The sequence below is a fragment of the Oncorhynchus masou genome, chromosome 31, assembly GCF_036934945.1.
Source record: "Oncorhynchus masou masou isolate Uvic2021 chromosome 31, UVic_Omas_1.1, whole genome shotgun sequence".
In the NCBI taxonomy this organism is placed as follows: domain Eukaryota; kingdom Metazoa; phylum Chordata; class Actinopteri; order Salmoniformes; family Salmonidae; genus Oncorhynchus; species Oncorhynchus masou.
In genome coordinates, this window is record NC_088242.1 from 63248684 (window position 1) to 63266871 (window position 18188).

The 18188-nt window shown below is 42.3% G+C and overlaps 2 protein-coding genes across 2 annotated transcripts; one reads left to right on the plus strand and one right to left on the minus strand.

Annotated features, from left to right (window-relative positions):
* The first annotated feature begins 8 nt into the window (after positions 1 to 8).
* On the plus strand, positions 9 to 2539 carry LOC135524266 (calcium and integrin-binding protein 1-like). The gene is made up of 7 exons (XM_064951665.1): positions 9 to 184; positions 571 to 605; positions 909 to 1008; positions 1509 to 1662; positions 1770 to 1888; positions 2104 to 2192; positions 2279 to 2539. Exons 1-7 carry the CDS (start codon positions 134 to 136, stop codon positions 2298 to 2300), a joined length of 570 nt encoding a protein of 189 aa, XP_064807737.1. The 5' UTR covers positions 9 to 133; the 3' UTR covers positions 2301 to 2539.
* A 3906-nt stretch (positions 2540 to 6445) lies between these two features.
* Positions 6446 to 16683, minus strand: LOC135524267 (protein unc-45 homolog A-like). The gene is made up of 17 exons (XM_064951666.1): positions 16514 to 16683; positions 13387 to 13579; positions 13107 to 13282; positions 12918 to 13007; positions 12646 to 12813; positions 12376 to 12544; positions 12094 to 12264; positions 11734 to 11905; positions 11240 to 11540; positions 10986 to 11080; positions 10751 to 10892; positions 10446 to 10586; positions 9352 to 9479; positions 9187 to 9253; positions 8976 to 9089; positions 8391 to 8780; positions 6446 to 8258 (listed from the first exon to the last, which is right to left on the minus strand). Exons 1-17 carry the CDS (start codon positions 16535 to 16537, stop codon positions 7983 to 7985), a joined length of 2817 nt encoding a protein of 938 aa, XP_064807738.1. The 5' UTR covers positions 16538 to 16683; the 3' UTR covers positions 6446 to 7982.
* Positions 16684 to 18188: the final 1505 nt, after the last annotated feature.

Below are 18188 nucleotides of genomic sequence, written 5' to 3' on the forward strand. Positions count from 1 at the left end.
GCAAATCTTGTTACTATGGTATATTTCGTCGATTCAGAAAAGGGAAGTGGCTAGCTGCTTCGGAAAGTTATCGAAGCAGAAAGTGTTCTTTCTCTGAAGTTGGCTAGCTAATAACAAACAGAAGAAAAAAAACATGGGAACAACAGCAAGTCAATTAAGGAAGGATCTGCTCTCAGAATATCAGGTGATATAAAACAGTTAATCTAGCCAATGTAACGTTACACAACAAGTTGTTGGTCATTGTACTTTCTGGTAACGTGGTTAGGTTAACAAATATCTTACTTAGCAAGCTAGTTAACGCGATATCTAAAAACTAACCAAGTTGTTTTTTGCCAGCTAGTTAGTTATATCGTTTATGCCCTCATAAAGAGTCGCTATTCGGCTTGAATTAATTGCCTTAAATTAATTATCAGGTGTATTGTCAGTTTTTGATGACGTTGTTGGTAGGACAACTTCTTGAGCGCATTGCAAGCGACACGACACTGATAAAAGCAAGACGTTGAGGCATAATTATATCAATTTGGAATGTGTGGTGTATTTGAAAATAATGCACCAACTCTTCCCCTCCAGGAGCTGACGTTTCTTACAAAGCAAGAAATTATTCTGTAAGTAACTAGCGTTTTTCCCCATTATTTCAATTCGCAGATGCTATTGTCAATATCCTTTTTGATCATATAGTAAATATATAGGCTCCATCTTGCCAGTGACACACTTCCTTGTCAACTTTAATCCTTACGCAAAGTACTAAAGTCTAATTTACAAGGAAGTTTGACAGGCAAGATTAATTTACTGTAACTGTTTGAACTAGGTTGGAAATGTTTGTCATTGTAAATCTATTGCGAAAGAGACTTGTTGAGCAATCAACATCCATACAGGCAGAGTGGATGTTTTGACGCATGTTTTTTTAGTGCACACAAGAGATTCAGTGAACTCCTCTCCAAAGAGGACAGAAACATCCCCACCCCGCGAGTGCCCATGGAGAAAGTCCTTTCACTGCCAGAACTCAAGGTGACAAGATTGCAATTAAAATTATACTAAATTACTAATACAGCAAGCAAATTATTTTTAGTTAAAAAACATTATAACAAATGTTTGATTTACTTTTGACTGCACTGGCCCTTCTCAAGGAACAATGTGGTTTTCCTGTGTTTTATATATATTTCCATACTGAGGTTGGGATAATATTGTGATAGTGATAATGCCTTTTTAGTGTAAGCTGTTTGAAAAGACTGCCTGAAATGTCAGCCTGTTTTGGTGGGATGGAGTGTTGGCCTTTCCATGGTGACCTCACCAAAGCAGTAAATTAGTTAGTAGTTTTACCCTCCCCACTCAGACCACCCTGACAGTCCTAGCAAAATTCTTGCTTGAGAGATTTCTCTTTGCTAAGAAAATATTTTTGGCCATTTGAATTTAAAACATTAAGGTACTTATTGTTTACCCAGAAGTGATTTGACAGAGAAAAATGTCAGCATTGGACTTAATGTTTATGTTCTGTCCCCACCCTTTAGTCCAACCCTTTCAGAAAAAGGATCTGTCACGTATTCTCAACATCTGATATGAAAGATGGAAGTCTCACCTTTGAGGACTTCCTTGATCTCTTGAGTGCCTTCAGTGATTCAGCTACACTGGAAATCAAGTCCCACTACGCATTCCGCATTTTTGGTAATACAATTGAGACTTTCTTAGGTCTGCATATGTATGTAGTGTATTCATTGTTGTCTGGCAGTTTGAGGGGCTGGTGAAAATGTTGTATTGTTTTGTCTGTTCAGACTTTGATGATGATGGCACTCTGGATGGTGGGGACCTGGAGAAGCTGGTGAACTGTCTGACTGGTGAGACAGATGACACAAGGCTTACCACTGAAGAGATGAGGCAGCTCATCAGCAATGTGAGTTAACAGATTAAGGTCACTATTGCCTGGTTCTTTCCAATGTGGCACTGCCTCAGGGGAGACCATAAACTGGGAAGCTGTGGCAGATTTGAATACTGTCTCAACGCAGGAAATTGCATTGCTGAGTCTATGGTCCTCTCACTGAGTCTACCTTTCAGGTCTCTGTTTGCAGTCTCCAAGGCTAAAACAAATACTTATTTACAATATTGCAGATTCTTGAAGAGTCTGATATAGACAAAGATGGAACTGTGAATCTGTCAGAGTTCCAACACGTCATCTCAAGGTCACCAGATTTTGTCAGGTCAGTACAAATCTGATTATAATACTCTTCATAATCTCTTCATTGCACCTATGAGCCTCCCTCTAATGCTCTGTGTTGTTCTCTAGTTCTTTTAAGATTGTTCTGTGAAGTCGACAAATAAGATGCCAGGATATGGATGCCTTGGATTCTCTGTCCTATTAATACTCAGAATACCTTTTTTTTCTCCATTGTAATAATTATATATTTTTTGATTTTGCCTTAAATTCTTTATAGATTAATATTTTCTATTATGTTTGATAATGTATTTTTACATAATGTATATGCGATAAGAGCCCTCTAACTGTTTTTTCAATCTAAATATCTAGAATAAAAGTAATCAAGTCTTAGTCAATGATTTTGTCATTTTTTTTATTTTTTTTTATTTGTCTGAACAAATAACCATGAATAGTAGAAAGAGGAGGAAGGGAAGTGCTACTAAGGTACACAATAGTACATTTTGGTAGATAGGTGCTCTTTGGTAAAAGGGGTAAATTGGTCATCAAAATAACCATTAATATTTTAAATAACCATGAATATCTAGTCCAGGGCTCTCCAACCCTGTTCCTGGAGAGCTACCCTCTTGTATGTTCACTTCAACCCTAGTTATAGTGTAACTAACGTGATTCAGTTTATCAACCAGCTAATTATTAGAATCCAGTGCGATAGATTAGGGTTGGACTGAAAATCTGCAGGACGGTCGCTCCAGGAACAGGGTTGTAAAATCCCTGATCTAGTCAATCAAAATATGCACTGTCCTTAGTGCTCAACTCCTACAGACAGTTTTTCCATTCCATGCAGTCCTTAGTTATAAAGGATATGTGTTAGGATGGAGAGGGGTCCTCTGATAGCAGAAAAAAAAGTGTTCCATGGCCCAAACACTACATCCACCACACGCAGCCCCTGGTTCTTGAAGAACTCCACTCATCTTGGCTCGTCTGAGCTGCTCACAGTCCCCTGTCCCAGCTGGCCATATTCAGCTGAAACAGTGATACAAGCAGAGCTTGTAGCCGTGGTTATGAGGAAAGGCCATGTCTTTCCATTCCTGGATATGTATTGCGCTTTGGAATTCATAATGACTTTATGCAATGCTTAGGCCTACTCGAAGCCACCAAGAACAGGTGACATTTTCTAATCATTAATATTTTTTAAGCTTACCCCAGCCGCAAGTGTAGCGAAAAATAAATACCACACAAAAATAAATTTGAATATAATGTTATATTTCTAATTTAGCAGTTTGAGGACGCTTATGTGAAGGGCTCTTACTTGTGACTGCCGCAGTGTGGCGGGACCCACAGCTGATCTTGCTGACCTCACATGAATGAGTGACCCTGGTGGATGAACACCTCATTGCTGATCATCTCTTGATCTTCACATGTACTGTCACCACCTAAACAGCATACAGCAGTCCAGGTAGACAACATAAATAATATATGTTCTACACTGAACAAAAATATAAACACAACCTGCAAAATGTTTGTCCCATGATTCATGAGCCGAAATAAGACCCTATAGATGTTCCATAGGTACAAAAAGTGTTTCTCTCCAATTGTGGGCATAAATTTGTTTACATCCCTGTAAGTGAGCATTTCTCATTTGTCAAGATAATTATTCCACCTGGCAGGTGTGGCATATCAAGAAGCTGATTTAAACAGAATGATTATTACACAGGTGCACCTTGTACTGGAGAGAATAAAAGGCCACTTGTGCAGTTTTGTCACAAGTTGAGGGATCATACATTTGGCATACTGACTGCAGGAATGTCCACTAGAGCTGTTGCTAGATAATTTAATGTTAATTTCTCTACCATAATCTGCCTCAACATAATTTTAGATAATTTGGCAATACTTCCAACTGGCCTCAACTGCAGACCACGTGTGACCACAGCAGCCCAGGACCTCCACATCCAGCTACTTCACCTGTGGGACTGTCTTGAGACCAGCTACCTGAAAGCTGATAATTGTGGGTTTGCACAACCAAAGAATTTCTGTGCAAACTGTCAGAAACCGTCTCAGGGAAGCTCATCATCCTCACCAGGGTCTTGACCTGACTGCAGTACGCTGTCAAACTACTTCAGTGGGCAAATGCTCACCTTTGATGGCCACTGGCACTTTGGAGAAGTGTGCTCTTCATGGATGAATCACGTTTTCAACTGTCCCGGGCAGATATGTGAGCGAGCGGTTTGCTGATGTCAACATTGTGGACAGAGTGCCCCATGGTGGGGTTATTGGTATGGGCAGGCATAAGTTACATACAATGAACAGAATAGCATTTTATCGATGGCAATTTAAATACACAGAGCTACCGTGATGAGATCCTGAGGCCCATTGTCATGCCATTCATCTGCCGCCATCATGTTTCAGCATAATAATGCACAGCCCCATATCGCAAGGATCTGTACACAATTCATGGGAGCTGAAAATGTCCCAGTTCTTCCATGGCCTGCATGCTTACCAGACATGTCAACCACTGAGCATGTTTGGGATGCTCTGGATGGATGTGTACAACAGTGTGTTACAGTTCCCACCAATATCCAGCAACTTCGCACAGCCATAGAAGAAGAGTAGGACAACATTCCACAGGCCAAAATCAACAGCCTGATCAACTCTATGCGAAGGAGATGTTGTGTAATGCTGCATTAGGGAAATGGTGGTCACACTAGATACTGACTGGTTTTCTGATCCACACCCCTACCTTGAAAACAAGTTATCTGTGGTGTCCTAGCCAGTTGTGCTATTGTATGTTTGTGTTATTTGTAACTTATTTTGTACATAATGTTTCTGCCACCATCTCTTATGACAAAAATTAGTTTCTAGATATCAGGACAGCGATTACTCAATTCATACTGAAATAAATTAATGAGTCGGACGCAAAGGATTTACTTAACACCTGACAAGGCCCTCATCCCTGTCATTCGCAGGAGAAAGACCGAGATATCAGGGACGTAGGTCAGGGTGCCTTGTAAGGATCCGACAGCAAGTGGGTAATCTGCCTTTACCATCAGTCCTATTAGCCAATGTTTTACCCGCACATTGACTCTGTACTGGTAACCCCTGTATATAGCATCCAACTTATTTTACTGCTGCTCTTCAATGATTCTTTACTTAAAACTTATTTTTCTTAACTGCATTCTTGGTTAAGAGCTTGTAAAGGAAGCATTTCACTGTAAGGTCGACATCTTTTGTATTCGGCGCATGTGACAAATCAAATTTGATTTGATATCTGTATTCCCAGTCATGTGAAATCCATAGATTATGGCCTAATGAATTTATTTCAACTGACTGATGCCCTTTTATATAAACTGTAACCCAGTAAAATAATTGAAATGGTTGCATCTTGCCTTCTTCATCAGAGAAAGCATCCGAGAGAGCGAAACAGCGCCCTTCTATATGTAGCCGTGCATCTGATGCTCTCTGGACCCTGTAAAACCTAAATATTTTGCAATTGTTTTAGATGCCATTCCCTCAGATGTTACTTTACTATTCAGGAATGTGACATAACCCTCAGAACCTGGCACTCAGAACATACCTACAATTAACCCCGTTGACCCAGCAATAGGAAAGTTTTCTTTTTCTTTTAGTCCATTCAACTATAGAGCTATTGGAGCCTTGTTTCAACAGGATGTTGTATACTATACGTTATGTCAAAGTTTGGATGTTGCCACACACACCTACTTATTAACAAGTATTTATAAATATTATCATGCCTACCACTATATGAAGTTTAAATATATATATATATTGTAATGACCACCCAGAAACAGCGTTGCAGCTTTTTTTGTTATTGTATTCATGTAAGGGCTCAAATGTCCTTTGTATATTCTTTCTATATACTTGTTTCCCATTTGTTAAACATGCTATGCTACTAGCCTCGTACCATGAATACGCAAAGCCATCTGGAGAACTCTGAAAGTTTTCGGGATGTCACATGTCCTACTTATATCCGTACACTCATAACTTAAGCATTACGAAATTTATATTCGATCAACTAAACCTCACGTACCAAATAATCATTTTTGGTTGACGAAATTCGACACTCATTGAACTCCATTCGAAACAATGAAAAAACGCCACCTGCTGGAGGGAGACACATTTTTCCGCTGTTGGGCCTCTTTCTCTGGTCTAGAAAAATGGGCCAGGGTTCGGGTCTCGAAGCACGATTTCGACTGCTGCTACACATTTGCTTCAGTACTTAAGTTTAGTTAACGCCTGGCCCAGAAATACAATTTTCATTGAAGGCCACATAGAGAAGTCAGATTTGAAAACCAAGTCACTTTAGTCATCACCTTTGTGCACAAAGCATCAATTGAATTATTCCCCCATAAAATTGCTGAGGCAGATTTTATTCCAACACTTGCAACCAAAGATATTTTATATTCATCCAATATCTCCCATGTTTTTGGATAACATCACAAGGTCTGTGCGCATGTGATGTTGGTCCAATGCTGGTCCAATTCATGCCAATGACTGGAACAAATTGCAAATATCAATGAAGCTGGAGATTTACATCTCCCTCACTAAATTTAAGCATCAGCTGTCAGAGCGTTTACGGAACACTGCACCTGTAAATAGCCCACCCAACTACCTCATTCCCCAAGTTGTTACTTATTTTTGCACCCTAGAATCTCTACTTGCACATCTATCACTCCAGGTTTAATGCTAAATTGTAATTATTTTGCCACACCTCCCTAATCTTACTACAGTTGCACATAGATCTTTCTATTATGTTATTAACTGTACATTTGTTTATCCCATGTGTCACTGCTTTGCTTCATCTTGGCCAGGTTGCAGTTGTAAATGAGAACTTGTTTTCAACTGGCCTACCTGGTTAAAAAAAATACAAAAATAAACCCGGATATAGAAAGTCCGTGAATCGGCATATGTGAACATGAGTGGATGACCTTGAAAACAATGGGCAAACATGTCTCATACCTCAGTGGTCTCGATGCAGTCTTTAGTGATAAACATTTGATACAATGGATTAGTTCATGAATAATCACTGACTTTACATAGCAACAGTTTTTGTCCACCAGCCTTCTAACTCGGTCATGCTGGTTGTTTAAAAACAACCAAGACATTGGAAATGTAGTGGAAAAAGAAAAGGCAAATAAAAACAATGATCCATATAAGGTGCAAGTAAATCATAACATAAATATTGTGTTGCAAACATTAAGGAAATACATGTATTGGAATACAAAAGTCAATAGACAAGTACAGCAAGATAAAGGAATGACTTGTGATGAATGCATGAAGTACTATATTTGGTTGTTTAAGTTGTGTTACTCTTGTTGGCTATGCATTGTGCCTCTAGCATCAAACATAATCATCCATGAGAGGAAGGTGGCACATCAGTTGAAGCATGTATAATGTGTCCTCTTTAGCCCAGGACTGGGAGATCTGTTATGATTGAAAGAGATTGGTGTGCTCAAATGTTTGTAGAGACAAAAGGTCATTGGGTGGCAGTTTCAAAAGGCATATACTTGAAGGAAAAGGCTGCTAATTCTTTTGATTAAAACATAATATTTAGGTGAGTGTGGGTTTTTCCCTTTCTTCAAGATTCATTATGAACATTCACCAACTCCAGCTCTCAGATTGTTGCACACCCTTAATGTTTGTATAGCATATCAGCCCTCAAACTGAAACCAGCACAGCCTACTGCCCTCAAACACCAAAACGGCTTGCCTCCTATTCTACAAAACACACCTCACACAGAACAGCAGTGGAACAATCATCGTAGGTCTTTTCTCCAGTAGCATCACACACACACACACACACACACACTTCCATACTGTCCTCAGGGCTCATTTCCTTCTCCCCCTTCCTCTGGCTTCTTGATGATGCCGTACTCAATGGCTTTATCCAGGCAGTGCTGTGCTGCTCTGGAGATGGGGCTCTGCTCTGTGGATTTAGCCAGGACGGAGAGGATCTCCAGCGCCTCGCTCTCCATCAGCGTCTCGGCCAGGCTCTTCTCTGCCTGCATTAGATTCAGCATGACCACCACTCCACGGTGACGCAGCTCCAAGCTGTCACTAAGCAACAGGGCCTGAAGGATCTCTAGCCAGTGACTGGTCTGGAATCAGAGCGAGGGAAGTAAAGTCAAACTCTGGACAGAAATAGTAAAGGAAAGTTGTCTGGTACAGTATATTCAATTTAACATATATATAAAGTAAAAGTAAAGTAAATATGAGGGAGGATGCATCACCGTTCCAGGAATGCGGGCACACAGCTCAGGCTGCTCTGCAGTCAGCATGGCCAGGGTTCCAGCTGCAGCTTTCCTCAGCCTCTCATCTTCCTCTCCACTGTAGAGCACCAGCAGCTTCAGACGGTCATTCCCCGTGGCCACGTAGAGCTGCTGCACCTCAGTGCTCAGGACCAGGTTACACATGCACTCTGTGGCTGCAGCGCGGACCAGCTCGTGCTCCTCAAACATGTAACCCTCTACCTTGGGTACAGCTTTCTCCTTGATGATCTTCTGTCTGAGCCGCTCGCTGATACCAGCTAGGTTGGTGAGGGCCATGAGAGACTCAAAGTTCTGCAGCAGGGTGCAGTCCAGGGTGAGCAGACTGACCAGGGGACGCACCACCTCATAGATCTACACACACACACACACACACACACACACACACACACACACACACACGAGAGAAAGGAATCAGGGAGTTTACATGAGCACCACCATGGATTGAAATGGTAAAATCTGAACAGGCTCAGCAATATCTTATTACTAGATCTTCACACAAACATATTTATTTCTCATCAGTGGAGCAGGATAGGGCGGTTATCTCACTCTCTCCCCAGGGAAGGCTATCTCTGGGTTGGATGTGATGGTGATCTTGGCAAGGGCCTGTGCTGCCTTGGTCTTCCCGACATCAGTACTCTCAGACACCAGAGGGAGAAGGGCCTGGCAAGACAGCATCATTAAATGCATTTTACTGGTCAATTAAATCAAGTAAGAAAGATGGTGTGTTTAGACATAACTGACGTGAGGATGGTCTCACCTTTCCTCCACCCTGTGCCACCACTGTGCCCCTGTCCTCCTGCCTCTCCACCAGAGCCAAGAACACCCTGCAGAGAAAGATACACACAGGGGGAAAATACTGCATTGTAAACAGGGAGGAAAGAGTATTATTAGGCTAGAGCCAGGGAAGATAAGACAGACAAACCTGGCGATGCACTCCCTGCAGGTCTCAGTAAGGGCGGGACTCTCCTGTTTCCCCATGCACACCAGAGCAGACACCACACCTGCCTCCAGCAGCTTCATCAACCTCTTCTCCACAAACGAGTGAGCGTCCTGAAACAGACAGTCAGTGGGGCAATCTCTTCGCTATCTTGGTCAGTTACTTTATTGGCCAGTTCTCTCTTAATAAAGGATGTCTTTGACCTCAATTGGTTTAAAAGGTTTAAGTAATAAAATAAAATCTGGGACAAGAGCTGATAAAAATAACCTAATTAGACGAATATTCCGTGTCGAGACTTGGGGTGTAACGGTTCACCAAACCCACGGTTCGGTACGTATCACTGGTCGATTCAGTTTCAGTACAGGAGGAAAATAAAATGCCATTCATAATGTTCCTGGCATGGTCTGTTGTGACAGGATTGTTATGTTGGGCCTCTAAAGTTTACACTGCTGCTGCGTTTCTAACCATGTGGGAGGTGGGAATTTACCAGTTGTGAAGTTGTAAATACCAGTTGGAGTCATTCATGTGATTTGAACTCTAATGCGACGTCAACAATGAAGTTTCCCACTAGTAATTACCAGTTGGAGGACCGTTCACGTTATAGCCACAACTCTCAGTTGGAGGACCGTTCACGTTATAGCCACAACTCTCTGTCCATCGTTGTTGTAATCTACTGGGAAGCCAAAATTTGAACAAACTGGAGATTTAAACGATGGAGGATCCTCCAATTCTGGTTTATCGACCCCACCGGAGAAATAGCTCCCGGGTGCACCTCACAAAAGGACAGTTTGAAATGCGGCAATTAAAATGTCATTTTTTCACATTGGCTCTGTTTTAATATCCTTAAAATGTTTTCCAGCTCAGATTTACTCAAGAGACATAGCCTATAGGCCTAGTGTTTTTATTTGTTGTAATGTATTCATTCGGGTTCACAGTGCGAACTGAACCGAGGTCCCAGTACTGACCGGTTTGGTACTAATACGTGTACCATTACACCTCTAGTCGACCCAGTGATTGGTGAGGTTTGGATGTCTAGAAGTACCTTGGGTAACACGGCCCTGACACACACAGTGCAGTACCTTGGGGTGTTCCTCTGGTACGTGCTGTTTAGCATACTTGGCCAGCTCCACCATCTGAGGGTCAGGCTTGTCCACATCATAGCTGTTAGTACAGTTCACCAGAGTAGAGCCCACTGCAAACAGTACAGTCTTATCCTCTGACTGTAGGGACACAATATACCGCCATCAGACATCACATTAAATGACTAGTTATCATTACATCTCTGTGGCTGGGAGGAGCATATAGCCTCATGATATAAAAAGTCACGATGTAACAATCATATTGGCTAATATTACTTTGATATTGGGGGGTGGGGTAAGCTTACCTTAGCTAGTTGAAACATTGCCTGCAGTGCATTCCTGTCCTCAACTAGGTCCTCCTTTACGTCAGCGTCGAAGGTGAGGTAGGCCAGGCCCTCAATGGCCCACCGCCGAGACGTTGGGGGGAGAGACTCGTTACACAGCCACCTGGGACAGGAAGAGGTACATCATCTGACTGGTTCTATAATAACAAGCTACATTTTAAGTTACACACTTTGAAAAAAAACACAGGTCACATACTTCCTGCACTGTTTGGCCAGTTTCAGTGTGGATCCCTCAGCAAACTGCTTCATGCTGAAATCTGTCCCCCCAGCTGAACCCAGCTTACACAAACCCTGTAAAACACACATACTTTTTCAGTTGTCACTACTTATTTCAATGTTTTTTTGTTATTCCAATGGGACAATTGGCCCAGTGTGTTTGGAGTTTAGCTGAACCATAGACAATATAACAATTGTATAGTATTGTTCTATAGCTATTGGTTGAACCCTCACCACTAGCGCTCGAACACGTATCTGGTCGTTCTCACTCTTCTTGTAGAGGTCCTTGAGCAGTGCCACGCCATTGGCTGTGATGAACGAGGCCCTCTTGGCCTTGCCTGCAGCGTGGATCAGAGCCTCCACCGCCACCTGCTGGTGACACACGACCTCCGAGGCACACAGAGAGATGACCGCATCCATCATACCCGACATCTCCAGGGTCCTGTTGCCCACGTCGCTGGGTCCTTGCAGAAGCACAGACACCGTCTGAATGGCGCGCAGCTTACTCTCCAGGCCGGGGCGGCCAAAGTGATGCCTGCACAGAACAATAGCAGTAAAGGTATCAGAGTAGTTCTCACACACAAGCAGATTGTTTGGATTTGTACTGACAATGAAAATAAAAAGATGTTCACAATTCAATAACCTACAAGACATGACTATGCAGCCTGGTGGGAGGCACAACCACAATCAACACAGACTAGAAAATCAAGACAGGACCAAACACTCACTGGACATATTCCTCGCAGAGTTTATTGAAGTTCTCCCTCTCGGCATCACTCTTCAGGTCATCATAGAGTTTGCTGAGGAGCACAGAGCAGCTCATGTGGGAGTTGTCTGTGAGAGGAGGTCCCTCAGACATCTCAGGGACCGTTCCTGCTACCTCTAGGATCTTCTTTAGCCCTGCACAGGAGATAACAGATATGGTTGATCTAACCCCTTGACTTATTTACATGTACATCAAATTCAAAATACTATACAATACTGTGTGAGCCTCATCTGCATGACAGAATGGCTGCATCCACCAAAGAGGAAAATACAACATGCTCTGTTTCTACCATACAGTGTGAGGGAGTTAGTCTGTCTCTTACCCTGGTCTATGACCCACAGTGTGAGAGAGTTGTCTGGGTTCCTCTGGGACTTGCGGGGCACCTGTTTGACCAGGAGGTTGATGGCGCTGTCTCGGCCCGGCCCGGACACACTGCTCGCTGGCATCATCTCCACCAGGTGGCGCAGCATGGAGCGCAGCTCGCGAGACGGCTCTGTACGGCACACACACACACACACACGTATATTTAAGTCAGTCACCTTTCTTTTCTATCTCCATGTTATCGAGAAGCCACAACCTGTAACCGGAAGACATGTCATCTCACCAGGCAGTATGGCCTCGTCCTTCCCTCTGATCTCCCTGTTCATTCCCTCTGTCAGGGCCTCGAACATCACCTGCAGCAGGTGACAGGCAGCCAGGGACACAGCAGACGCCCCAGAGCCCATCACACCACACAGCTGCTCCATGCCCAGCTCGTTCACTATGGCCATGGTCTGGAGAATATGGTCATGGTTGAATGCAATGTCGCTAGATTCTTTATTTAAATCATGTCTAGTGTTTCATATGGAGAAACACAGGTATGACCAATACTTACTCTGGACTGATGGCCAGTACACAGGCCAACCAGGGTCCTGAGAGCAGACAGGACCACCTCCTCCTGATTGGAGCCCAGCAGACTTTGGATCAGCTTCACCCCGTCGTTACGGAAGATCTGCTCGGCTCCCGCCTCCTCACGAGACAGCACCACCAGGTTCTGAGCAGCCTGCCATTGAGAAATAGATCACAAGGTGTCATCAAAGCTGAAAACATGCCAGAGTGTGCTTTTGTGTAGTCAATGTTTATGTGTGTATGGTGTGATCGTTTTACCTTCTGTCTGTCCAAGGGCTGTGCTGAGGGGTCCAGGAGGAGAGAGAACATCTGCTGAACGCGAGCATCTGTGGAGGACATCTGAACTGACTACAAGGGAGAGAAAATAAATCCTCATTATGGCCTTGGACCTCCTGGGTACATTGTAGAGACTTCATCAGAGCTACATAGTCTCTGCTGGCTCGTCACCTTTTTCTGGCTCTGTGCTCCCAGCAGTCTGAGCATCTCCTTGAATGTGTTGTTTGTGGGCTCCATCTGTGCACACCTCTGAGCGTCCAGAAACGCTTCGTTCAGACGACCCAGTTTCTGCAGGGCCTGTGCCCGCCGGAACCTGGCTTTCACATCACCTGGGTCAGCATCAAGAGCTGGAGAGCGAGAGAGAGAGAAACACTACTTCGTCAAATGTAGTATATATTATTTTTTCATTGGTGAATGACAACATCAACAGGTTTGTTCTGCACTCTCCCACCTTTGGAGGCATCAGCCTCAGCCTTGGTGTAGTCCTCTAGCTTGAGGTAGCAGGCGGAGCGGTTGCGGTGCAGGACAGCACTCTCCGCCTGGCTGTGGCTCAATTTGAGAGCCTTGGTGTAAAAGCACAGAGCTCCCTGCATGTCCCCTGCATTGAACAGGGTATTCCCCTCTTCCTTCAGGGCACCAGGGTCCTGGATCAAAGATGTACAGATAGTGGGCACAATACTGTCCTGATCATCCAACTTCTCTCCACAATATCATGGTCATATGGGATATACGGTACCAGCCCTGAAAAGCTATCTACCTTCTTCCCATCTTGTGTCATCTGGAGGCACTTTGCCTCAATAAAGAGTGCCTCCCTTCAGGTGGTCCTTTATTTCTTTCATGTTAACAATTTCTGAAACTCCTGTAGTAACTCCCTTCACCCACTGCCATCCAGCATGCTACTCTCAACCACACGTTTACATACAGTACCAGTCAAGCATTTGGACACACCTACTAATTCCAGGGTTTTTCTTTATTCGTACCATTTTCTAGATTGTAGAATAATAGTGAAGACATCAAAAATATGAAATAACACACATGGAATCATGTAGTAACAAAAAAAAAGTGTTAAATCAAAATATATTTTAGATTCTTCAAAGTACCCACAGCTTGGCATTCTCTCAACCAGCTTCCCGAGGTAGTCATCTGGAATGCATTTCAATTAACAAGTGAGCCTTGTTAAAAGTTCATTTTTGTTATTTATTTCCTTCTTAATGCGTTTGAGCCAATCAGTTGTGTTGTGACAAGGTAGGGGGGTATACAGACGATATCCCTATTTGGTAAAATGCCAAGTCGGTATTATGTCTCGAATTAAGCAAAGAGAAATGACAGTCCATCATTACTTTAAGACATGAAGGTCAGTCAATTCAGAAATCCAACATTAAGTCCAACATTAAGAACTTTGAAAGTTTCTTCAAGTGCAGTTGCAAAAAACAATCAGGCAGTATGATGAAACTACACCACCCGGGACACCTACACCACCCGATGTCACAGGAAGGCCATAAAGATCATCAAGGACAACAACAACCCGAGTCACTGCCTGTTCACACCGCTATCATCCAGAAGACGAGATCAGTACAGGTGCATCAAAGCAGGGACCGAGAGACAGAAAAACAGCTTCTATCTCAAGGCCATCAGACTGTTAAACAGCCACCACTAACATTGAGTGGCTGCTGCCAACATACTGACTCAACTCCAGCCACTTTAATAATTGGATTTGATGGAAATTGATGTAAAAATGTATCACTAGCCACTTTAAACAATGCCACTTAATATAATGTTTACATACCCTACATTACTCATCTCATATGTATATACTGTACTCATTTAAACTGCTGCATCTACTGCACCTTGCCATCTTTATGTAATACATGTATCACTAGCCACTTTAAACTATGCCACTTTATGTTTATATACCCTACATTACTCATCTCATATGTATATACTGTACTCTATACCATCTACTCCATCTTGCCTATGCGGTTCGGTACCATCACTCATTCATATATCTTTATGTACATATTCTTTATCCCTTTACACTTGTGTATAAGGTAGTAGTTGTGGAATTGTTAGGTAAGATTACTCGTTGGTTATTACTGCATTGTCGGGAACTAGAAGCACAAGCATTTCGCTACACCCGCATTAACATCTGCTAACCATGTGTATGTGACAAATCAAATTTGATTTTGAAGAAGGGGAGTGACGGAGTGCAGCATCAGATGACCTGGCTTCCACAATCCCCCGACCTCAATCCCCCGACCTCAATCCAACTGAGATGGTTTGGGATGAGTTGGACTGCCAAGTGCTCAGCATTTGTCAGAACTCCAAGACTATTGGAAAAGCATTTCAGGTGAAGCTGTTTGAGAGAATGTCAAGAGTGAGCAAAGCTGTCATCAAGGCAAAGGGTGGCTACTTTGAAGAATCTCAAATATAAAATCTATTTTGATTTGTTTAATCAAAATATTTTTTGGTTACTACATGATTCCATGTGTTATTTCATAGTTTTGATGCCTTCACTACTACTTTACAACGTAAAAAGTAAAGAAAAACCCTTGAATGAGTAGGTGGTTGCAAACTTTTGACTGGTACTGTACATGGTTAGATGCAAATGTAGAGAAACTGTACAAACTAGTGGTGCATGGCCCAGCTCTTGTTCATAATGGTAAGTAAAAATACTGATAAAACATAAAATTGCCAGAATAAGACCAAATGCATATAGGTATCGTCGTAGTAGCATGTGGTTAAATGTTCAATCTGTGGATGAACCTAAATAGCTAAGTCAGATTCATTAGGCTGTAATACACAATTAATTGGTACATATGATAAACTAATGACTGCAACATCGTGTATATTTTTCTTACAAACCAGAATGTTGAATAAAATTACATTTCAACTTACTCTACAGGTTGTCCATGGTGTTTGTCCTTCAGATGGCCGAGACAAAATATCCATAGGAAAGTATACATTTTATTGCACCGGTAGTGAAATTGACATGTCAGGGTTAACCATACTTTCCCGTGGATATTTCCTCTCAAATGTCGAGCAGCTGAAGGACAAGCCGCACAGCCAACAGGTAGAGTAAGTTGAAATGTCATTTTATTCAACATTCTGACCTGTAAGGAATATTTACACGATATTGTGTAGTTGCAATCTGTATTACAAATCAATTGTGTATTACAGCCTGCTGAATCAGACTAAACAGTATGCTAACGTTGCCCCAGTATATGTGCGTTAGGTATCGACAATGTGCATTTTTCGGTTGCTTGTAAATGTTTATTTAGACTTTTTTTTTTAAAGTACATACCGGCCGTATTTTCTGAGTAACGAACATATTTTGACAACCCTTTCAGCCCTCTAGATATGCTGCATTCAAATAAATCGGAACTAGGAAGCTCAGACATTCCCGACCAACACATATGTGGAACGGGGACGTGTATAACTGCAACCATTAGTAAGTCTGAAATTTCCAAGTTTCCTAGTTTCGAACAGTACGTGAACGCAGCTACTGGGAAGCTAACGTTACCTAGCTAAGAAACCCAGCGAGCAATAGACTCAAAACTCTGCTACTGGCGATCTCTTACCTTTTCCTTCCCGTTTACACTCATGACTTCCTTCTCTGGCCGATAAACTCTGACGATAAATGAGACTCTTCTCACTGCATATGTGTTTCTTTATTTAATCGATTTCTCTGCTTTTACAGGCGCTAGTTTGTGACAGTACTTTATGAAGTTCTTCCTGTGGGTGCACGATGATGACGATTATGGAGTGGCTCCTCCCTCTACACATGTTCCATGACCAAATAAGGCAGAGAATCTCTATACGCATTCACACTTGACCGTTTATCTCTTAAGCGCTTTATTTGGTTACATTTTCATTGCAGGTATGTGATGTATTGGACCAGTAGTCCTACTGTCAATGGTTTTTACATAGGGACTGATAAAGTGAGTGCAAAGCATCTGAACAAGGCCTAACCTCAAGATGTGACATTTCATAAAATATTATTACATTACTATTCATTAAAAAAATGTAAGTGCTATAATATAGGGATATGTAGTTGTCTTTTTCAAATGAAATACAGATCAAAGCCCGGTGCCTTACTAAATCCATTAAGTGATAAAAAATAACAGAATCCTGCAGGAAAACTACTGAACAAAAATATTAAACGCAACAATTTCAACAACTTTACTGAGTTATAGTTCATGTAAGGAAACCAGTCAATTGAAATAAATTCATTAGGCCCTAATCTATGGATTTCACATGACTGGGCAGGGGCACAGCCATGGGTGGGCCTGGGATGGCATAGGTCCACCCAGTTCAGAGCAAGGCCCACCCACTGGGGAGCTAGGCCCAGCCACTCAAAATTTGTTTTTCCCCACAAGAGGGTTTTATTACAGACAGAAATACTCCTCGGTTTCATCAGCAGTCCGGGTGGCTGGTCTCAGATGATCCTGCAGGTGAAGTAGACAGATGTGGAGGTCCTGGGCTGACGTGGTTACATGTGGTCTGCGGTTCTGAGGCCGGTTGGACATACTGCCAAATTCTCTAAAATGACGTTGGAGGTGGCTTATGGTAGAGAAATTAACATTCAATTATCTGGCAACAGGTCTGGTGGACATTCATGCAGTCAGCATGCCAATTGCACACTCCCTCCAAACCTATAGTCCCTAGCACAGGGTGCACCCGTGTAATGATTATGCTGTTTAATCAGTTTCTTGATATGCCAATCCTGCCAGGTGGATGGATTATCTTGGCAAAGGAGAAATGCTCACTAACAAGGATGTAAACAAATGTGAGCGCAACATTTGAGAGAAAAAAGCCTTTTGTGCATATGGAAAAAGTTGGGGATCTTTTATTTAATCTCATGATACATGGGACCAACACTTTACATGTTGTGTTTATATTTTTGTTCAATATATTTATTTATAGTTTTTTGTTGTTGTATGTGACAGTTCGAATATGAGGAGGTTTTCACGATCCTCAATGTCCCAACTAGCCCAACTCCAGTGATAACAAAGACTAAGGTTGTGAACGTTACATGGAGAAAGATGGATCTCTCTTAAATTAAAACGGATGGCCCACCATTCATTAAAACATATTTTACCTAAACCCTCCCTGAACTATTGAAACAAAAAAGTAAACCTGCCCTATACTCAAAATAATAATGAAAACAAAGTGGATATGTCTACTGTTTACACTCACTTCTTGGACAGACCAGAGCCTTGGGTATGCAGTTTTAGAAACGGTTCTTTGTCCTGT